The sequence below is a fragment of the Perognathus longimembris genome, chromosome 4 (genome assembly GCF_023159225.1).
Source record: "Perognathus longimembris pacificus isolate PPM17 chromosome 4, ASM2315922v1, whole genome shotgun sequence".
NCBI classification, from domain to species: Eukaryota; Metazoa; Chordata; class Mammalia; order Rodentia; family Heteromyidae; genus Perognathus; species Perognathus longimembris.
The window spans coordinates 83,626,920-83,647,892 of NC_063164.1; the positions used below are offsets into that span (position 1 = coordinate 83,626,920).

Sequence of the window (20,973 nt, forward strand, 5' to 3'; positions counted from 1 at the left end):
AAATAGTGTCAGTATCATTTAGTAGTCAAGAAGCCTTGGGAAAGCTCAACAGCTATGTATATATGATATAAGACAAGGATAAGCAAACTCTATTGTTGACATTATATTTAAAGTTCTAGGTGAATTTCCTTTGGCGTATGCCATGTGGCTACTGTATATGACTGGGTATTGTATATATGCCTACCTGATCTAGGGAAGGGAAAGAAAAATGAAGGTCTAAGATATCACAAGAAATGTACTCACTACCCTATTATGTAACTGTACCCCTTTTGCATAACACCTTGTCAACAAAATTTAATTAATAAAAAAATACTATTAGATCAGGGCCACACTCTTAAATCTTCATTTAGCTTTAATAACTTTCACTAAAACCCTGTCTTTAAATATAGCCACATTGGGAGTTAGGATTTGGACACAAAAATTTTGGAGAGACACAAATATTCGATCTGTAACATTGATCACTTCCAAATACAGAAAAACTGTTCAATAGAACTTTTGTAACAACTCACTTTCCTGGTGATTAAATGAGCATTGGAAAAGAATTTGCATTGGCACAAACATGAATTGGCCTACAAGACAAAATACAGTAGCATTTATATCATTCACTCATGGATTCTGATAGCCCTGTGTACCTAAAAGCAAATAAGTATGATAAGTAGAATGCCTTGATGCATATGTAATTTAAATTATTTAAATGAATTTTTCATCTGATCTTTCCTTTGTTTAATAATAAACTATTCATCAGAAAAAAAGCCTTAGGAAGCCAGCTTTTAGTGGCTCACACATATAATCCTAGTTACTGAGATCTGAGAATCAGGAGTTTAGAGGCAGACTGGGCAGACAAATCCTTAGGACACTTTATCTCCAACTAACCAGCAAAAAAGTGAACTGGAAGCTTGGCTCAAATGATTAGAGCTCTATTTCTGACTGGAAAAACCAAGCAAGAACTTGAGTATCCTGAGTTCAAGCCTCAATACTGGCATGAAAAAAAGAAAAGCTAGGAAGGTTGCCCTGATTTTGGGGGGGGGGGGGGCTAAGTATTTTTTTCCCTTTTTTTTTTTTTTTTTTTTTTTTAGCAGTCCTGGGGCTTGAGCTCAGGGCCTGAGCACTGTCCCTGGCTTCTTTTTGCTCAAGGCTAGCACTCTACCACGTGAGCCACAGTGCCACTTCCGGTTTTTTTCTGTATATGTAGTGCTGAGGAATCAAATCCAGGGTGAACATTTTACCCAGCCCTCTTGTTTTTCTAAAGATAGAATTAATACTTAAAAATTGACCCTGGGAATGTTGCTTAGTGGTAGAGTACACACTTACCATGCATAAAACCCTGAAGCTGATCCATGGTACCACAAAAACAAATAACTAGGAGGTTGGTGGGGATTTTGTTTTTGTGGGTTTTTTTTGGAGATAGAATCTTACCATGTAGCCAGGCTACCTCAAATTTCTGATCTACCTGCCTCAGCCTTATAAGTGAATTATAAGCATGTGCCACCATGTCTGGCTCAGGTGGTTGGCTTTTTTGAAAAATGAACACCTCTTTGCAACAAAAGTTTAGCTTTGGAGGAACTTGTTTTTCTGTGGAGATGTGATTGGAAGAAGGTAAAGTGAAGTAGGTAGATGGTTAGGGTTTTTTGTGTGTTTGTTTCTGTTTTGTGAATGATGTGTGCCAGTCCTGGTGCTTGAACTCAGCATGGCCACTGTCCCTGAGCTTTTTTGCTCACAGGTAGTGGCCTACCATTTGCACCACAGCTCTACTTCCAACTTTTTTTTTTTAAGATAATAGATATAAAAGTTTTATAGAATTTCCTGCTCAGTGTGGCAATGAACCATGATCCTCACATCTCAGTTTCCTAAGTAGCTAGGATTACAGGTTTGGGCCATTAGTGTGTTTGTTTGTTTTGCCAGTTGTGGGGCTTGAACTCAGGGCCTGAGCACTATCCCTGGCTTCTTTTTACTCAGGGCTAAGACTCTACCACTTGAGCCACAGTGCCCCTTCTAGCCTTTTCTAAATATGTAGTGCTGAGGAATTGAACTTAAGGCTTCATGTATACATATGAGGCAAGCACTCTACCACTAGGCCATATTCCCAGCCCCCCCACCTTTTTTTTTGTGGGTCGTGGGGCTTGAACTTTGGGCCTGAGCGCTGTCCCTGAGCTCTTTTGCTCTCATGGCTTGTGCTCTACTGCTTTGAGCTTTAGCCTCACTTCTGGCTTTCTGGTGGTTATTTGGAGATGAATCTCACAGAGTTTCCTGCCTGGGCTGGCAGATCTTAGCCTCCTGAGTAGGTAGGATTACAGGTATGAGCCACTAGCACCTGGCATTGGAGACTCTTGTCTCTAATAAATCACCAGAAACCAGAAGTACTGCTGTCGCTCAAAGTGGTAGTATGCTAGCCTTGAGCCAAAAGAGTTCAGGGATAGTGCCCAGGCCCCAAGTTCAAACACTACGACCAACTAAAAAAAAAGGAAAACTGAGAACAGCTGAAGAAATTCATGAATATTAGGACCTTTTTTCAGCTTTCATGCAGAACATTTAAGTGTCTTTTCAGCAATTATTTTAAAAATAAATTTATTTGAAGACTGAGAAATAAGTTCGTGGGGCTGGGAATATGGCCTAGTGGCAAGAGTGCTTGCCTCATATACATGAAGCCCTGGGTTCGATTCCCCAGCACCACATATATATAGAAATCAGCCAGAAGTGGCTCTGTGGCTCAAGTGGCAGAGTGCTAGCCTTGAGCAAAAAGAAGCCAGGGACAGCACTCCCTGAGTCCAAGGCCCAGGACTGGCAAAAAAAAAAAAAAAAAGTTCGTGGAAGAAATATTTCTGACCTGAATATAAAATTTTCTCATAGCTTTCTATGAAAGCAACTTGTTTTTTAGAAATAGTAGAAAATGGGGCTGGGGATATAGCCTAGTGGCAAGAGTGCCTGCCTCGGATACACGAGGCCCTAGGTTCAATTCCCCAGCACCACATATACAGAAAACGGCCAGAAGCGGCGCTGTGGCTCAAGTGGCGGAGTGCTAGCCTTGAGCGGGAAGAAGCCAGGGACAGGGCTCAGGCCCTGAGTCCAAGGCCCAGGACTGGCCAAAAAAAAAAAGAAATAGTAGAAAATAAAATACTTGCATATAAAAAGGAATCATATAATTTTCTTTTTTTTGCCAGTTCTGGGCCTTGAACTCGGCCCGGGCACTGTCCCTGAGCTTTTGATCAATGCTAGCACTCTACCACTTCAGCCACAGTGCCACTTCCAGCTTTTTCTGTTTATGTGGTACTGAGGAATTGAACCCAGGGCTTCATGTGTGCTAGGCAAGCACTCTACCACTAAGCCACATTTCCAGCTTAATTTTCATTTCTCTGATAGCTTCAAATTGTGATCCTCAGATCTCAGCCTCCTGAGTAGCTAAGATTACAGGCGTGAGCCACCAGTACCTACCTGGCTTTTTGATTTTTTTTTTTCCACTTCTTTTTTTGTGCTGGGTTTGGAGCTTGAACTCAGGGCTTGGGCTCTGTCCCTGAGCCTCTTTGTACTCAAGGCTAACACTCTACCACTTGAGCCACAGTGCCACTTAGGGCTTTCTCTGTTTATGTGGTAGTGAGGAATCAAACCCAGGGCTTCATGCATGATAGGTAAGCACTCTACCACTAAGCCACATTCCTAGCATCTTTTTTAAATTTAAGCATAATGAATACTTAAATTTTTTTTCCTTAAGTTTTCAAAACTAAGGGTGGGGAAAGGAATTTTTACTAATGGGCATTTGTCTTTAACCAGGATTCGAGAGCTCACCTCATCGAGAATTGGTTTGCTCACCCGCATCAGTGGGCAGGTGGTCCGGACGCACCCAGTACACCCAGAACTTGTGAGCGGAACATTCCTGTGCTTGGACTGTCAGACAGTGATCAAGGATGTAGAGCAGCAGTTCAAATACACACAACCAAACATCTGTCGGAATCCAGTTTGCGCTAACAGGAGGCGATTCTTGCTGGATACAAATAAATCAAGATTTGTTGATTTTCAAAAGGTACTTATTCCTGATTTAGTCAGGTTCAGTCTGCTATAATTCATCCCTAGGCCCTTGTAATGGCTTATTTAAATTTTAAACTCAATTTTAATGTAAGTCAAGCATCATTAAAAGTCACTAAATTGTACTCGCTTTGGCAGCACATATACTATAAATTGGAATGATACAGGGAGGATTAGCATGCCCCTGTGCAAGGTTGACACACCAATTTGTAAAGCATTCCATTTAAAAAGGTCCCTAAGTTTAAGCCCTAAGCTGCTGCTACTTTGGTGGGGGGGGGGGGCGGGGGGAAGGCGGGCATAGACAGCATTGGGGATTGAACTTGGCTTTATGTTTGATAACTATTACCACTTGAGCCATGCTGCTTGACTGTGCTCAAACTTTTTTTTTGGCCAGTCCTGGGGCTGAGCACTGTTCCTGGCTTCTTTTTGCTCAACGCTAGCACTCTGCCATTTGAGCCACAGCGCCCCTTCTGGCCATTTTCTGTATATGTGGTGCTGGGGAATTGAACCCAGGGCCTCATGTATACGAGGCAAGCACTCTTGCCACTAGGCCATATCCCCAGCCCTCAAACTTCTAATGTATATTTCATTGGTATATAATTGCATTTAAAATTTTTATTAACTTTAGATTGAAATTCCTTTAGAATAAAATTGTTCAAAAATGTTATAACAAATTGAAAACAAGAAAACGGGAGAAGTAACAGTGTATTAGTGTAAGACTTCAAATTGGTTTTTTTTTTTTTTTGGCCAGTCCTGGGCCTTGGACTCAGGGCCTGAGCACTGTCCCTGGCTTCTTCCCGCTCAAGGCTAGCACTCTGCCACTTGAGCCACAGCGCCGCTTCTGGCCGTTTTCTGTATATGTGGTGCTGGGGAATCGAACCTAGGGCCTCGTGTATCCGAGGCAGGCACTCTTGCCACTAGGCTATATCCCCAGCCCTCAAATTGGTTTTTGTAGAAAGGAGAAATTATGAAGGAAAGGACAGACCAGGCTGAAAGAAAAGATTTACCTTGATAGGAGTAGAGGTGGCAGATAAAAAAGATCATCTGAAAGGGGTTTTGATATTAAGTCTGGAAATACTTAGACCTTTTATTAATCTGAGGCTAAGAAATTATAAGCAGTGGGGGTATGTTTTGGGGGAAAGAATAGGGGCACAGGTGGGTTTAGGTTTTCTCTTTCTGTATTTTGAGTTGAGACAGGGTCTCACTGTGAAGCCTGTGCTGGCCTAAAAGTGAATCCTCCTGCCTCAGCTTTCCACATCATGGGGTTAGAGGCATATACCACTATGTGACTTTTGTTTTTTAAAAGTCACTTATTGGAACAGTGGTTTTATGGTATTAAAGACTAAATGTGAAGTTTTAGTTACCTAGGTGGTAAGTGGTAGGCGGTGGAGAGTACAGTGATAGAATAAAGGAGAATAAAACAAATACAGTTATGAGTATGCAAAGAATAAAGAAAAATTGGAGCATCCCACAAGCAGAAAAATAAATAATACTGAATTTAGTCCTTAGTATCTTTTTCTCAGTACTAAAAACTCAGTGCCTTACACTTGCCAGGAAAGAATTGTACCAATTCAGCTACACTCCCAACACCCTTACTTAAGTTTTCTTATATTAACCTGGCAGGTTATAAGAAGCATGTTCTACCAACAACTCTGAGCAAGAGATGTTTTTTGTTTTGTTTTTGTTTTTAAGAGATGTATCATGTTCTTTCTTTTAAGACTGTAAAACAACCAAATCAGTATGACTTTAGATTATTGGTGGGTCTTAGAGAAAACAGTTCTAATAAGGAGTATTTACAGTTGTGAACATTTAAAGATGGACTGGATGATTAAAAGACAATATTACTTTGTGTTTATTTTTGCATGGTTGGGCATGACAATCATGCTCCATTGCACACAGTGATTGTGTTTTTTATAGCTGGGATAATAAGCACATACCACCTCTGTATCCAGTCATTGAGGGAGTCTCTTGAAAATGGCCAGTACAAGCTTGAGCCAATTATTCTGAGAAATCCTAAAATATTTAGGTGTGTGACCTTTTTTTCTTTGCCAGTCCTGGGACTTGAACTCTGTCCCTGAGCTTCCCTTTGCTCAAGGCTAGTACTTGAGCCACAGTGCCACTTCTGGCTTTTTCATTTTATGTGGTGCTGAGGAATCAAACTCAGGAGGACTTCATGCATACTAGTTAAGCACTCTACTACTAAGCCACATTCCAAGCCCTATATTTGACATTCCTTGATGTTTACGATTTCCAAATACTATAGTTTTTTAATGCATGTGAGCCACATACTGATGGTTCATGTAATTCTAGCTACTCAGGAGGCTGAGATCTGAGGATCACAGTTAAAAGCTAGCCTAGGCAGAAAAGTTACTGTGAGACTCTTATCTCCAATTAGCCACTCAAAAAAACAGAACTGGAACTCTGGGTCAAAGTAGTAGAGCAGCTCTAGCCTTGAGCAAAGGAGTTCAGGAACAGTACCCAAGCCCTGAGTTCAAGCCCTATGAATTCCCCCCCCCCAAAAAAAAAAAAAACACAAAAAAGCGTGTAGCTGTGATATTAACAATTGAAAAATTTGAGGTGGAGGGTATGTTGAGTATAGTGTGAGGACTCATGCCTATAATCTTAGCTAGAGGTGGGGGATCAGGAAGACCATGGTTTGAGGCCAGCAATCTTCTGTCTAAACCAATAGCTGGACATGGAGCCAGGCATCTGTGGTTCCAGCTACAAAGTAGACCAAAGGTAGGAGTACTGCAATCTGAGGCAGGCCCTGGTTAAAAATGGGAGAATCTGCCAAAAAGTAAGGCAGAAATAGAACCATGTGTGGCTAAAATAGTAAGAAAACCTGTCTAGCAAATGTAAGATACTAAATTCAAACTCTAGTACTACCTTCCTCCCAAAAAGTATGTGTAAGTTTTTTGTATGTTTCATTTGAAAAGTTTAGGGGGAAAATGGAAAGAGAACAGGTATTTATATAGTCACTTTGAATAAAGGTTCAAAATATTTTTCCATGAGAATGAAAGTGATGTTTTAAGTATATGTAATCTGACAAAATTGACCTATTTGAAAAGTTCTAGGGTAGAGAACTTGGTTTTTGGTCAGTCATGGGGCTTAAACTCAGGGCCTCCGTTATGTCCCTGAGCTCCTTTTGCTCAAGACTAGTGCTTTTACAAAACTCTTTGAGCCACAGTGCCACTTCCAGTTTTCTAATGGTTAATTGGAGATACAAATGTCAGACTTTCCTGCCCTGGGTGGCTTTGAATCATGGTCCTCAGATCTCAGCCTCCTGGGTAGCTAGGATTATAGGCATGAGTCACTAGCACCAGCCTGGGTAGAGAACTTTTTAAGGTAAATGTTGGTACATGTCAAGTGCCTACAAAGGTTATGGTAATAGTTTTTACTGTACAGCATATGAGGGAGATGTCTTATTCTTTGTCTGTTACAGGTTCGTATTCAAGAAACTCAAGCAGAGCTTCCCAGGGGAAGTATTCCTCGAAGTTTAGAAGTAATCTTGAGAGCTGAAGCTGTAGAATCAGCTCAAGCTGGTGACAAGTGTGACTTTACAGGGACACTGATTGTTGTGCCTGATGTCTCCAAGCTTAGCACACCAGGTTGGTCATGTGTGGCCCAAATTTTAGTGTCTTGGTTGCCTGATCTGCAGGGTATCTAGTTTTTCACGTCTTTCCTGTCAACTTTTTGACTGCCAGTCACAGAATTACAAAATTGAAGATGCTGTTCTGATTGGAAATTTTTAAAGTTTGTAAACTTTACATATATATAGCTTATATATAGCTTTGATTTAAGCAATATTACTTTTTAGTAATTTTTAGTACTTTTAGTGTTTAAAATATGAAAAAACCTGCCTCATCTAATCATTTAATCTTGATCATTGAATCTTTTAGGAGCACGTGCAGAAACAAATTCCCGTGTTAGTGGTGTTGATGGATATGAGACAGAAGGCATTCGAGGACTCCGGGCCCTTGGTGTTAGGGATCTTTCTTATAGACTGGTCTTTCTTGCTTGTTGTGTTGCACCAACTAACCCACAGGTAAGTCTCTTTGTGTATTATGACACTGGAGATCAAACTCAAGGTCTTACACATGCTATTGTTAGGAAAACAGTGAGCTACATCTCCATCTGTGGCTCATTTTTATCTTCAGATATCTGTGGCTCATTTTCATCTTCATATTAGGAATTAATATTCTACTTTTGTTCACCTCTTGAGCATCCAGATACATGTACATACAGAATAAGCCAATATAATAATGATGGTTTGGGTTAGCTGAACCCTTAATATTTTTTCTTTTTTTTTTTTTTATTGTCAAACTGATATACAGAGCAGTTACAGTTTCATACTTTAGGCATTGGACACATTTCTTGTACTGTTTGTTACCTCTTCCCTCCTGAACCCTTAATATTTTAGGGAGTTTTGTGTTTGGCTTTTTTCTGGTTGCAGAGGAAATAGGGTTTGAACTCAAGATCTTGAATTGGCCTGGCTTGCTTGCTCCCTTGACCACGCGAACCGCTTCTCTGACTTGGCTTTTTGGTGGTTATTTGGAGATGTAATCTCCAGAACTTTTCTGCGTAGACTAGCTTTGATCCATTCATATCTCAGCCTCCTGAGTATCTAGAATTAGAGGCACCTGATGGTTTTTTGATGTTTTTGGCATATATTAGGTTTGCTGTTTTAGGGGGGAGGGATAGAGAGTATGGTTGGAATTTATTATGACATTTCTGTGCAAATACACACACAGTATATACCAATAAACTTTACCCCCTTTATCATTCTCCTTTACTTCCTGTCTTTTTTTTTTTTTTTTTGGCCAGTCGTGGGGCTTGAATTCAGGGCCTGAGCACTCTATGAGCTTCTTTTGCTTAAGGCTACCACTCTATCACTTGAGCCAAGTGCCACTGCTGGCTTTTTTTGTTTATGTGGTACTGAGGAACCAAACCCAGAGCTTCATGCATGCTAGGCAAGCATTCTACTACAAAGCCACATTTGCAGCCCTTCCTCTCTTAAAACAGGTTTGATTGTTCTGTTTTCATACAAGCAAACCTCCCACACTAGTCTCAAAGTTTTTTTTGGCTTCTGTACTAACTAGTTTTTTTTTGTTGGTGGTGGTGGTTTTGTTTTTTTGCCAATCATGGGGCTTGAACTCAGGGCCTGAGCACTGTCCCTGGCTTCCTTTTGCTCAAGGCTAGTACTATACCACTTGAGCCATAGTGCCACTTTTGGCTTTTCTGTTCATGTGGTGCTGACGAGTCAAACCCAGGGCCTCATGCATGCTAGGCAAGCACTACCACTAGGCTACATTCCCAGCCCCTAACTAGTATTTTTTTCTTTTTTTCTCCACTACTCAGTTTGGAGGGAAAGAGCTCAGAGATGAGGAACAGACAGCTGAGAGCATTAAGAACCAAATGACTGTGAAGGAGTGGGAGAAAGTATTTGAAATGAGTCAAGATAAAAATCTATACCACAATCTTTGCACCAGCTTGTTCCCTACTATACATGGTAAGAGTTATATTTGTTCAAAAATCAAATCAAAATGATTATAAAGAGCAACAAGTAGTTTCTTCTTTTGTTGACTGTGGGGCTTGAACTTGGGATCAGGGCGCTATCCCTGAGCATCTTTTGCTTTCAAGGCTGAAAGTCTACCATTGAGCACCACTCCAGCTTTTTTTTTTGAGTAGTTTATTGGAGGTAGAAGTCTCACAGATTTTCCTTCCTGGGCTGGTTTTTAACTGTGATCCTCAGATCTCAGCTTCCTCAGTAGCTAGGATTACAGGCATGAGCCACCAGCACCCAGCTAATAAATAGTTTCTTAATGCATATGTGAGATCATGAAAGTTTTAGCATTGGCTTAGAAAGGGTCACGTAAGAAAGGAAACATATCCAGGTTCTAGTGGCTCAGACCTATAATCCTAGCTACTCAGCTGAGATCTGAGGATTGTGGTTCAAAGCCAGCCCAGGCAGTAAAATCCCTATATTTATCTCTAATAAACTACTCAAAAGCTAGAAGTGGAGCTGTGGCTCAAGAGATAGAGTGTTAGCAAAAAAGCATGGGACCATGCCCAAGCTCTGAATTCAAGCATGAAAAGAAGAATATGCTTTAACCTCTGTGAGAGACCTAGACATATTCATGGAGACAGGTAGAATAGAAGTTATAAGCAACTGGAGAATTGGGAGAAATGGAGTTGTTTAATGTACAGAGTTACTGTGGTGATAAAAACAATGTAGAGGGCTGAGAATATGGCTTAGTGGTAGAGTGTTTGCCTTGAATGCATGAAGGCCCTGGGTTAAATTCCTCAGCACCACATAAACAAAAAACCAAAAGTGGCGCTGTGGCTCAAGTGGTAGTGTGCTAGCCTTGAGCAAAAAATAAGCCAGGGACAGTACTCAGGCCCTGAGTCCAAGCTCCAGGACTGGCAAAAAAAAAAAAGAAGAAAAAGAAAAAAAATTTACCCGAGAAGTGCTTTAAAAAAAAAAAAAAAGGCTGGGGATATGGCCTAGTGGCAAGAGCGCTTGTCTCGTATACTTGAAGCCCTGGGTTCGATTCCCCAGCTCCACATATACAGAAAATGGCCAGAAGTGGCGCTGTGACTCAAGTGGCAGAGTGCTAGCCTTGAGCAAAAAGAAGCCAGGGTCAGTGCTCAGCCCCAGGACTGGCCAAAAAAAAAAAAGTAGAAAGGCATGGTTTTAACAGTAAAATGAAAGAAAAATGCATGAGTTGGGCATTGGTGTCTCAGCCCTGTCCTAGTTACTCAGGAGGCTGAGACCTAAGGATTGAGGTTTGAAGCCAGACCAAAAAAAAAAAAAAAAAAAAGCTCTTACCTGCAATTAACCAGCAGAAAGTTGGAAGTAGAGGTTTTGATCACCAGCTGTGATCAAAAAAGCTGAGTGAGGCCAGGCGTGGATGGCTCATACCTGTAATACTATTCTCAGGAAGCTGAGGTCTGAGGACCACGGTTCAAAGCTAATCTGGGCTAGACAGTCCATGAGACTTTTATCTCCAACTAATCACAGAACAAGCCAGAAATGGCTCTGTGCCTTAAGTATTGTACCCAAGCTCAGAGTTTGAGCCCTACCACTTGCCCCCCCCCCCAAAAAAAAACCAAAAAAGGCTGAGTAAGGCCCCTTATTCAAGCCCCTGTGCCATTAAAAAAAGAAAATGTAACTAGTATAACTGAACCAAACACAAATCATTAAACTGGCTTAACTATGTAACCCAGGCTGTCTGTAGTCCTCCTGTCTCAAGCCCTCCCAAGTGTTAAAACTGTCTACCTGTCCTTGGTACTGGGGTTTTTTATTCAGTATCACACTTATTATGCCAGTGTTCTCTCACTTGTGCCATATCTTCCAGCTCTTTTTTTTTTTTTTTGGCCAGTCCTGGGGCTTGAACTCAGCCTGAGTACTGTCTGGCTTCTTTTTGCTCAAGGCTAGCACTCTGCCACTTGAGCCACAGTGCCACTTCTGCCTTTTTTCTATATATGTGGTGCTGAGGAATGAACCTAGGGCTTCATGTATGCAAGGCAAACACTCTACCACTAGGCCATATTCCCAGCCCCTCTTCCAGCTCTTTTTGCTTTATTTTTCAGATGGGTCAGCCTCATCGTGTGTGTGTGTCTGTGTGTGTGTGTGTGTGTGTGTGTCTGTGTCTGTGTCTGTCTGTGTGCGTGTACTGGGGAATTGAACCCAGGGCTTCGTGCATGCTAGGCAAGCACTGCCACTAAGCCACATCTCAGCCCATGATATTCTTGATGATATACATTCATATTTAGGGGAACTGCAAAACTGCATTGGAAAGACCTAGCAAATGAACTGGAGGGTGTAGTGCTTACAAATGTTCATATCTGGGGGCTGGGGATATGGCCTAGTGGCAAGAGCGCTTGCCTCATATACATGAAGCCCTGGGTTCGATTCCCCAGCACCTTGAGCAAAAAGAAACCAGGGACAGTGCTCAGGCCCTGAGTCCAAGCTCCAGGACTGGCCAAAAAAAAACAAATGTTCATATCTTTGTGGAGGGAAGTCTCTGAAGGCTAAGGCCTTGGGCAAGATTTTGTGTAAAAAAATTAGCACTTCAGGACAAAGAAAGGCTCTTAAAAGGGTGAGCATTAGCTTTTAACATCTATGATATGGAAGACATGGCCACTATGGCTAATAAGTCCACAGAGGAAGAACCAAGATCATCAGCCAGGTATTTTTGTGCCAGTCTTAATGCTTTGCTTGAGCTGTTTCTGCATTGTGGTTGGTAAACATGTCCTCTGTAATTTCCTTTGGAGTGACTTCATTTTAGTTTTTCATCTGTGGCTTTTCATTTCAGGCAATGATGAAGTAAAACGGGGTGTTCTGCTGATGCTCTTTGGCGGTGTTCCAAAGACAACAGGGGAAGGGACCTCTCTTCGAGGGGACATAAATGTTTGCATTGTGGGTGACCCAAGTACAGCTAAGAGCCAATTTCTGAAGTAAGTGTTTGTCTAATGGAGAAATGCAGTTCCAGGTTTGCTGTATTACTAAGAAAAGCTGACTGCCTATGTAACTCACTGATTAAATACTATAAAATTTTTTTTGTCTTTTCTTTTTTGGTACTGGGGATCGGACCCAGGACATTGCACTTTAGGCAAATGCTGTGTTTCTGAGCTACATCCCAGTCCCAAATTCATTTCTTAAAAGATGTAAAACCGCAAGTTTTTTGAGATAGGAAATTGCCTATAATCTCAATCCTACATAGAAGTCTGCTTTTGCCAAATATATATATGCCTTTGAATATATGCATTTGTATTTTCATTACTGTCAATCAGAGCACATGATTTTTAAGTTTACTTTGCTCTAAACATTTGAGAAATTTTGGGCTCAAAAGCAGTTTTGGAAAATCGGCTGTTTCCAATGCTGTGTTACATCTTATTCTGTTGACACCAACAAATATGTGATACATCTCAAGGAGGTGAACAAAACTTCTTGCCCAACTTCTTTGGTTTGTTTTGTTTTTTGAGACAAGGTCTGCTAGCTTGGAACTTGGTGATCTTCCTAGTTCAGTCTCACTGCAATTACACATGTATGCTACATGCCTAGCTTCTTGCCCAATTTATAGATGAGACGTGATTCTTTTATACTACATTAGCTGCTTTTTCCTGTAATTTTTTTTTTTTTTTTTTTTTTTTGGCCAGTCCTAGGGCTTGGACTCAGGGCCTGAGCACTGTCCCTGGTTTCTTCTTGCTCAAGGCTAGCACTCTGCCACTTGAGCCACAGCGCCACTTCTGGCCATTTTCTGTGTATGTGGTGCTGGGGAATCGAACCCAGGGCCTCATGTATACAAGGCAAGCACTCTTGCCACTAGGCCATATCCCCAGCCCCTGTAATTTCTTTAAATGATTTGTAACAAGGATTTTTGTGGGTTTTTTTTTTTTTTTTTTGCCAATCCTGGGGCTTGAACTGAGCCTAGGCTCTGTCCCGAGCCTCTCTGTACTCAAGGCTAGCTCTGTATCACTTGAACTACAGCACCACTTCCACCTTTTTCTGGTTATGTTGTACTGAGGAATTGAACACAGGGCTTCATGAATTCTAGACCAGCACTCTACCACTAAGCCATATTCCCATCCCAGCCCCACATGGTGCATTATTGTTGTAGAACTTGTTTTTTGTTTTGTTTTGGAAAAACTGTGATTTGAACTCAGGGTCTTGCACTTGTTAAACATGTATTCTACCCATTGGACCCGTGCTTTCAACCCTTTTTTCTTTAGTTACCTTTCTGGTGGGGTCTTGCTTTTTTACCCAGGCAAGTCTCTTACACTTTCTAAGTCACTATTTGACAGGTATGTACCACCTGTGCCCAGATTTTTAATGGTTTGAAGGGGTCTTGCACCTAGGCTGGCCTTAGGTAATAGAATCTTAGTCCTCTCCATCTCAGTAGCCACAATAACCTGTTGAAACAAACTTGGCGGATGGTAGCACCATGTCTAGCTGTTCTGAATTTTATGACTATTTCCTTCAAGTATATCACAGACTGGATTGTTTTGTCTTCGTGGTGCTTGGGATTAAACCCTATCCTTCTGCACACTGACTGAGTTTTAGATTTGAAAGTAACAGTTCTTTGTTTAAAAAAAACACTTTTAAAAGTCTTTTCATTTCCTATACCCCTGCCTTTCCAAAACAAACAAAAGATATTCACTGTATTGCTTCTGATAACAGTATTGTACTGTATATGATTTTCTTGGGCCTTTTATATATACATATACATATATGTACATATATGTATACATATGTATGTATATAGTGAGGGTTTTTTTAGCATGTTTACTGAAATACAACTTAAATTGTGTACCATAAAGTTCACCCCTTTAAAGCATATAATTTAATGTTTCCAATGTCATTACGGGATTGTAAAACCATCATTGAACTAAGTTTAGAATAGGATTTTTTTTTTGGTGGGCGGGGGCCAGTCCTAGGCCATGAACTCAGGGCCTGAGCACTGTCCCTGGCTTCTTTTTTGCTCAAGGCTAGCACTCTGCCACTTGAGCCACAGCACCACTTCTGGCCATTTTCTGTATATGTGGTGCTGAGGAATCGAACCCAGGGCCTCATGCATACGAGGCAAGCACTCTTGCCACTAGGCCATATTCCCAGCCCCTAGAATAGGATATTTTTATTACCCAAAAGAAACGCTTTCAATTAGTAGTTACTCCCCATTTTCCCTGGTAGAAACAGGTAATGTACTGTATCAACTTGGACGTTCCATGTAAGTGGAATTACAATATATGGTCTTTAGGCTTCTGCTTTACATAAAGCTTTCAGAGTTTCATCATGTTGTAAAATTTGTCAAAATTTTATTTCATTGCTGAATAATATTTCATTACATTGTTAGTTTTCTCTCACTATCACAAATAACAAATAAACAAAGGATTCAGTTTCAGAGGTTAGTCCAAGATCATTTGACTGCACAGCCTTGGGGCCTGTGGTGAGGTAGAGCATTGTAAAAGACTAATCAATTGATTAGGTCAGAGCCCTCATAATCTAATTCCTTCTTCATGATTGGAACCAGCAGTTAGGAATCAAGCCTTCGGGGCCACATAAGCCTTTGGGAATATGCTTCATACAGAACACAATTCTCATAGGTCACTCAGCCCTAGGGGTCAGTATTAGAGCTTGTAAGACTAGTTGCAAAATCTTGAAGTAGATTATTGTTCCTAAAGTGTTATAAAATTGGTATTTTTACCAGTTGTATGGTGTTCTTTATTTCCTGCTTGACAGTAATAGATCTATTTAAAAAGCCAAAGGAGTTGAAGCTTCCCATTTATCTGTGGCATGTCTTTACAAATTGCTTGAGCTTAACAGATGTTCTCACAGAATTTTGAATTGTTGAGGGACATAACCGCTATCAGAAATATTTTTGGAAAAGATGCTATGTAATCACATACTAATGAGTCTATTTGGTAATGTTGAACAGGCATGTGGAAGAGTTCAGCCCCAGAGCTGTCTACACCAGTGGCAAAGCATCCAGTGCTGCTGGTTTAACAGCAGCTGTTGTAAGAGATGAAGAATCTCATGAATTTGTGATTGAGGCTGGAGCTTTGATGCTGGCTGATAATGTAAGAACATTTTGTACTCTTGGATATAAAGAGTCAATACCCCTTACTCAACTCATAAGATTAAGTAAGATCTTTTGGTGGGAAAAAAAAGCAGCCTTTAGTACATAATTTAGTTTTATTAATCTAGAATTAATTTGTGATTGTCAACATTAATCAGTACTTTTGAGTATCTCTAGACAGCTTCTCTGAACTCTTAGTTTTTGTTTTGCAGACTAACGTCTATATAAATAATTCTGTATACTGGCATATATTTCATTATTGAGTAGACAGCTTCTCTGAACATGTGTGATGCTTGATTAGTGCTTCTCAGTTTTTGTTTTGCAGATTGACATCTATATATATAAATTCTGTACACTGGCATATATTTCATTATCCATGTATTTTGTATTGATCACTTTAACCTATGTATGCATGTAAGTTATGGTAATACAAGTTTATATTCATTATATTCCACTTTCATATCCGAAAAATTAATGTTGAAGTGACCCTGGCTAGGCTACTTTGACACTGAGGTAGTATCAGTATATTTATAGTTAGCTTTTGCTCTGAGGTCTATTGAACTAGCTAGCTTTAGCTCTGAGATCTATTGAACTATTTTCCACTTGTTTGATTGTCTGTGGAGATAAACTTGTTAGTCATTTTTACATCTTCAAGGCAGTTTTTAATGCTAGATGTGTTTGTTATAGGGTGTGTGTTGTATTGATGAATTTGATAAGATGGATGTGCGAGATCAAGTTGCTATTCATGAAGCTATGGAACAGCAGACTATATCCATCACTAAAGCAGGTGTAAAGGTATGTGTATCCACTTTTGTTCCTCTGCATTATGCTTAAATTTTGTAGATTAGTATAGTAATAGAGGATCTGTTGCTTCAACATTTGTTTTTTTTTGTTGTTGTTGTTTTGTTTTGTTTTTTGCCAGTCCTGGGCCTTGGACTCAGGGCCTGAGGACCATCCCTGGCTTCTTCCCGCTCAAGGCTAGCACTCTGCCACCTGAGCCACAGCGCCCCTTCTGGCCGTTTTCCATATATGTGGTGCTGGGGAATGAACCGAGAGCTTCATGTGTAGGAGGCAAGCACTCTTGCCACTAGGCCATATTCCCAGCCCGACATTTGTTGTTTTTAAGATGGACAGTATAACCCTTAGAACTATCCAAAGTAGAGATTAAGGTACTGTGTAAAAGTATTTACTATGTCAAAATAGTAGTGCTAACAAAATGTTTATTAGCATTTCATTTCTCAAAACTTGTTGTGGGGGAACTGGGGATATGGCCTAGTGGTAGAGTGCTTGCCTCATATACATGAGGCCCTGGGTTCGAGTCCTCAGCACCACATATATAGAAAATGGCCAGAAGTGGCGCTGTGGCTCAAGTGGCAGAGTGCTAGCCTTGAGCAAAAAGAAGCCAGGGACAGTGCTCAGGCCTGGAGTCCAAGCCCCAGGACTGGCAAAAAAAAAAAAAAAAAAAAAAAAAAAAAAACTTGTTGTGGACAAAAGTTTACATATTCTTTGAAGCATGTTTCTTGCAAAAATAACTCGTCAACATTGCTAAAAAAAATTGACATATTTAAATGAAAAAAATATTGTAGCCCTATTAGAAAGAATCTTAAACTTTTTAAATACAGCAATAAATTTGAGAAAGAAAAAATTAAGTATTACAATAAAGTATAAATCTAGTGACAATATTCCCCTCTAACTTTTTAGTACAGTAAACAGGTATTGAGTATATGTCCTACATATATAGAGAGTACATGTCCTATTAGGGATATTTATTTCATTTCTGTCAGTCTTTCCATATCAGCACATTCTAGATCAACTTTTTATTTGTTTGTATGCCGTGATATTCAAGTGTAATATATCATAGTTTCGTTCTTTAGATTTTGAAAGAGTGCCTTTCAGTCTTTTGTATTATGAACTATAATGAACATTCACAAACACATCTTCTTTTACCTAGTTGTAAGATAAATGCGTAGCAAAAGTTCTTGTTTAAAGGGTGCACATAAATACCACTAGCGTTGTTTGTGTAGGAGTGCCTGTTTGCTATACTGTTGATTTACCAGGCTTTAATTTTTATATTAGTAGGTAAAATATTACTCATTCTTTTAAACATCTTTTTTTTTTTTTTTCTTTTCCGGTCAGGCAACTTTGAATGCCCGGACATCCATCTTGGCAGCAGCAAATCCAGTCAGTGGACACTATGACAGATCAAAGTCATTGAAACAGAATATAAATTTGTCAGCTCCTATCATGTCTCGATTTGATCTCTTCTTTATCTTGGTAGATGAATGCAATGAGGTAACCACATTAGCTGTTAGTTTCCTTTTTTTTTCCCCTCCAATTTTGATAATTGAATGAAACAAGCCTGAAGGGTCAGTGCTCAACAGCTGGTGCATGTACATACATTGAGCTTTTATTTCCTTTAAGTAGCATAAGAGTGAGCAAAGGAGTTAGTAAACAACTCACAATGGTCATTTTAATTGATGCTTCGGTACAGTGGCATTGAAAATAGTGTTTTGGTTTTGTTACTGTTTTTAATTCTCAGAGAAAAGAAACTACAGTTGATTGCCAGCCACACTGATTCCCCGCCTTGTTTTTGTTTTGTTTGTGGGAGGGTTCAGTATAGGTCTAGGTAGATTCTCTGTGTAGTCCAGGCTGACCTCAAAGTTAAGATTCCCTTGTCTTAAATTATGAAGTCTTGGGATTATAAGTGTACGTTGCCACACCTGGATTCTCTGAATTTTTTGTTGTTGGTGGTTGTGGGGTTGAACTCTGGGCCCTGAGCTCTTCAGCTCAAGGTTAATGCTCTACCGCTTGAGCCACAGTGCCACTTCTGGTTTTCTGGTAGTTAATTGGAGATAAGAGTCTCATGGAGGACTGGGAATGTAGCTTAGTGGTAAAGTGCTTGCTTAGTATGTATGAAGCCCTGGGTTTGATTCCTCAGTACCACATACACAGAAAAAGACAGAAGTGGCACTGAGTGCTAGCCTTGAGCAAAAGAAGCTAAGGGACAGTGCCCAGGTTCTGCCCTGCTCTGAGTTCAAGCCCAGGACTGGCATAAAAAAGAGTCTCATAGACTTTTCCTGCCCGAGGTGGCTTTGAACTGCTGTCCTCAGATCCCAGCCTCCTGATGAGGTAGGATTACAGGCATGAGCTACTGGCATCCAGCTTCTCTGAAATGTTTATTTTTCATTTGAATTTCTAGTTAGCTTAGAAGAAATTAGGATATCAATTTCCTTATTCCAAATAATTAGTCATTCATCCTCTTATTTTTTCCCAAGCTGTTGGATATTACCTTTTCTTAGCTGATAATTCAGTACTTTTAACATTTAAATGAATTTCTTTATTCTCTCTTTCCTCCCCAAAAAACAAAATTAAATGAAAAATTCTAGGATTATTTTTACTTAAAAATAGAAAGTGCTAATGTTGTAAACTGTACTTTAAGTTGTTCAATGTGAAGATTTTCCATTTGAGCAGGCAGTGTAAAACATGGAATGGAACTTCAGATGCTATCTAAATAAAACCTGGCTTTCATTGTGTAAATGGAGGACTTTCTTTTTTAAGTACATAGATCTATATTAACCTAATAATGAAGAATTGTCTTTTCATACTTTTCTGTTCATAAATGAGTTATTAGAGGATCAATTCATAAACTTTCTAGTTAGTAATATTTTTCTCAATTAAAAAAATTTTTTTTGATTGGTTGTGAGGCTTGAACTCGGGGCCTGGGCTCTGTCCCTAAACTTTTCTCTCAAGGCTATAGTGCTCCACCACTTTGAGCCCACAGTGCCACTCTGATTTTCTGGTGGTTAGTTGGAGATAAGGGTCTGATGACTTTCCTGCCTGGGCTGATTTCAAACTGCCATCCTCATATCTCAGCCTCCTGAGTAGCTAGTATTACAGGAGTGAGCCACCAGTGCCTGGATGAGTGATTTTTTTTTAAGTTTTTTGTTTGTTTGTTTGTTTTATGGTAGCACTCTACCACTTCAGCCACAGTGCCATTTCTGGCTTTGTCTATATATATGTTTCTGAGGAATCGAACCCAGGGCTTCATGTATACAAGGCGAGCACTTTACCATTAGGCCATATTCCCAGCCCCCAGTTACCATTTTTTTAATTTAATTTTTTTTATCTTTTAAGTAGTTGTACAGAGAGATTTCAATTCAAAATATTTACAAGCTCAGTGCATCTTGATCTGTGTTGCCCTTAGTAGTTAAAAATACTGTAATCTTAGCTACTCAAGAGGCTGTAGGCTGAGATACAGAGGATCACTGTTCAAAACAAGCCTAGGAAGAAAAGTCCATGAGACTCTTTATTTCCAGAATAACCAGGAAAAATCTAGACTAGAGGCATGGCTCATGGGGTGGGATACCTACTAAGCAAGCACAAGGCACTGATTTCAACCCCAGTACCCACAAAATAATTTGTTAAATGTTGTAAGAAATGTATTATGTAGAACTGGTTTAGAAGAGGGCTGGGAATATGGCCTAGTGACAAGAGTGCTTGCCTCATATACATGAAGCCCTGGGTTCAATTCCACAGCACCACATATATAGAAAACGACCAGAAGCAGCACTGTGGCTCAAGTGGCGGAGCAAAAAGACGCCAGGGACAGTGCTCAGGCCCTGAGTCCAAGGCCCAGGACTGCCCCCCCCCCCCAAAAAAAAAAAAAAGAAAGAACTAACTTGGAAGAAATAGTGTATAGAAAACTAAGATGGGAATGTGGCTTAGTGATAGAGTGCTTGCATTGCATGCATGAAGCAAGCTGTAAGTTGCATTGTGGCTCAAGTGGTAAAGTGCTAGTCTTGAGCAAAAGAAGCTTAGAGACAGTGCCCAGGCCCTGAGTTAAAGTCCCAGGACTAGCCAAAAAAAGAAAACTTAGATGGCCTTTATCTGATTCACGTATTAACATTTCTCCCTGTTTTCTTATTTGCTATCTCTATATATTTTTTCCCCTGATGCTAACAGTTTTGGAATTGTCTTGTAATTATCTTTGTGATGTAGCAGCTAAAACTGAAGCAAGACTATTTAAATCCTATCTGTGCTACTTATTGTACCTGTAGATAAAATCAGTAAGCTTTTTGGCCTCAATTTACTTATCTATAAAGTAAGGTTACTATTATTTACTTAGCATACTAGAACATATAACAAGAGCCCAATAAAATGTTGGCTCTACAAAGGTTATTATTACTATTATTATTTTATTTTTATTTTTTGCTCAAGATTAGCACTCTGCCACTTGAGCCACAGCGCCACTTCTGGCCGTTTTCTATATATGTGGTGCTGGGGAATCGAACCCAGGGCTTCATGTATACGAGGCAAGCACTCTTGCCACTAGGCCATATTCCCAGCCCAAGTCAGTTCATTCTTTTGGTATATTTTT

At 40.0% G+C, this 20,973-nt stretch overlaps 1 protein-coding gene and 1 non-coding gene across 2 annotated transcripts in view; both read left to right on the forward strand.

The window, feature by feature from the left end:
• The window catches only part of Mcm6 (minichromosome maintenance complex component 6), a 40,885-nt gene that overhangs the window by 6,349 nt on the left and 13,563 nt on the right, over positions 1-20,973 (forward strand). Inside the window, exons 4-11 of the mRNA XM_048345554.1 lie at positions 3,766-4,015; positions 7,460-7,625; positions 7,917-8,062; positions 9,376-9,526; positions 12,336-12,477; positions 15,456-15,597; positions 16,284-16,391; positions 17,733-17,888. Of these exons, the coding sequence (XP_048201511.1) occupies positions 3,766-4,015; positions 7,460-7,625; positions 7,917-8,062; positions 9,376-9,526; positions 12,336-12,477; positions 15,456-15,597; positions 16,284-16,391; positions 17,733-17,888 (1,261 nt within the window). The remainder of the gene's footprint in view (positions 1-3,765; positions 4,016-7,459; positions 7,626-7,916; positions 8,063-9,375; positions 9,527-12,335; positions 12,478-15,455; positions 15,598-16,283; positions 16,392-17,732; positions 17,889-20,973) is intronic.
• LOC125350916 lies at positions 4,140-4,246 on the forward strand. Its single transcript, XR_007210827.1, has one exon. It is a non-coding gene; the product is annotated as a U6 spliceosomal RNA (small nuclear RNA).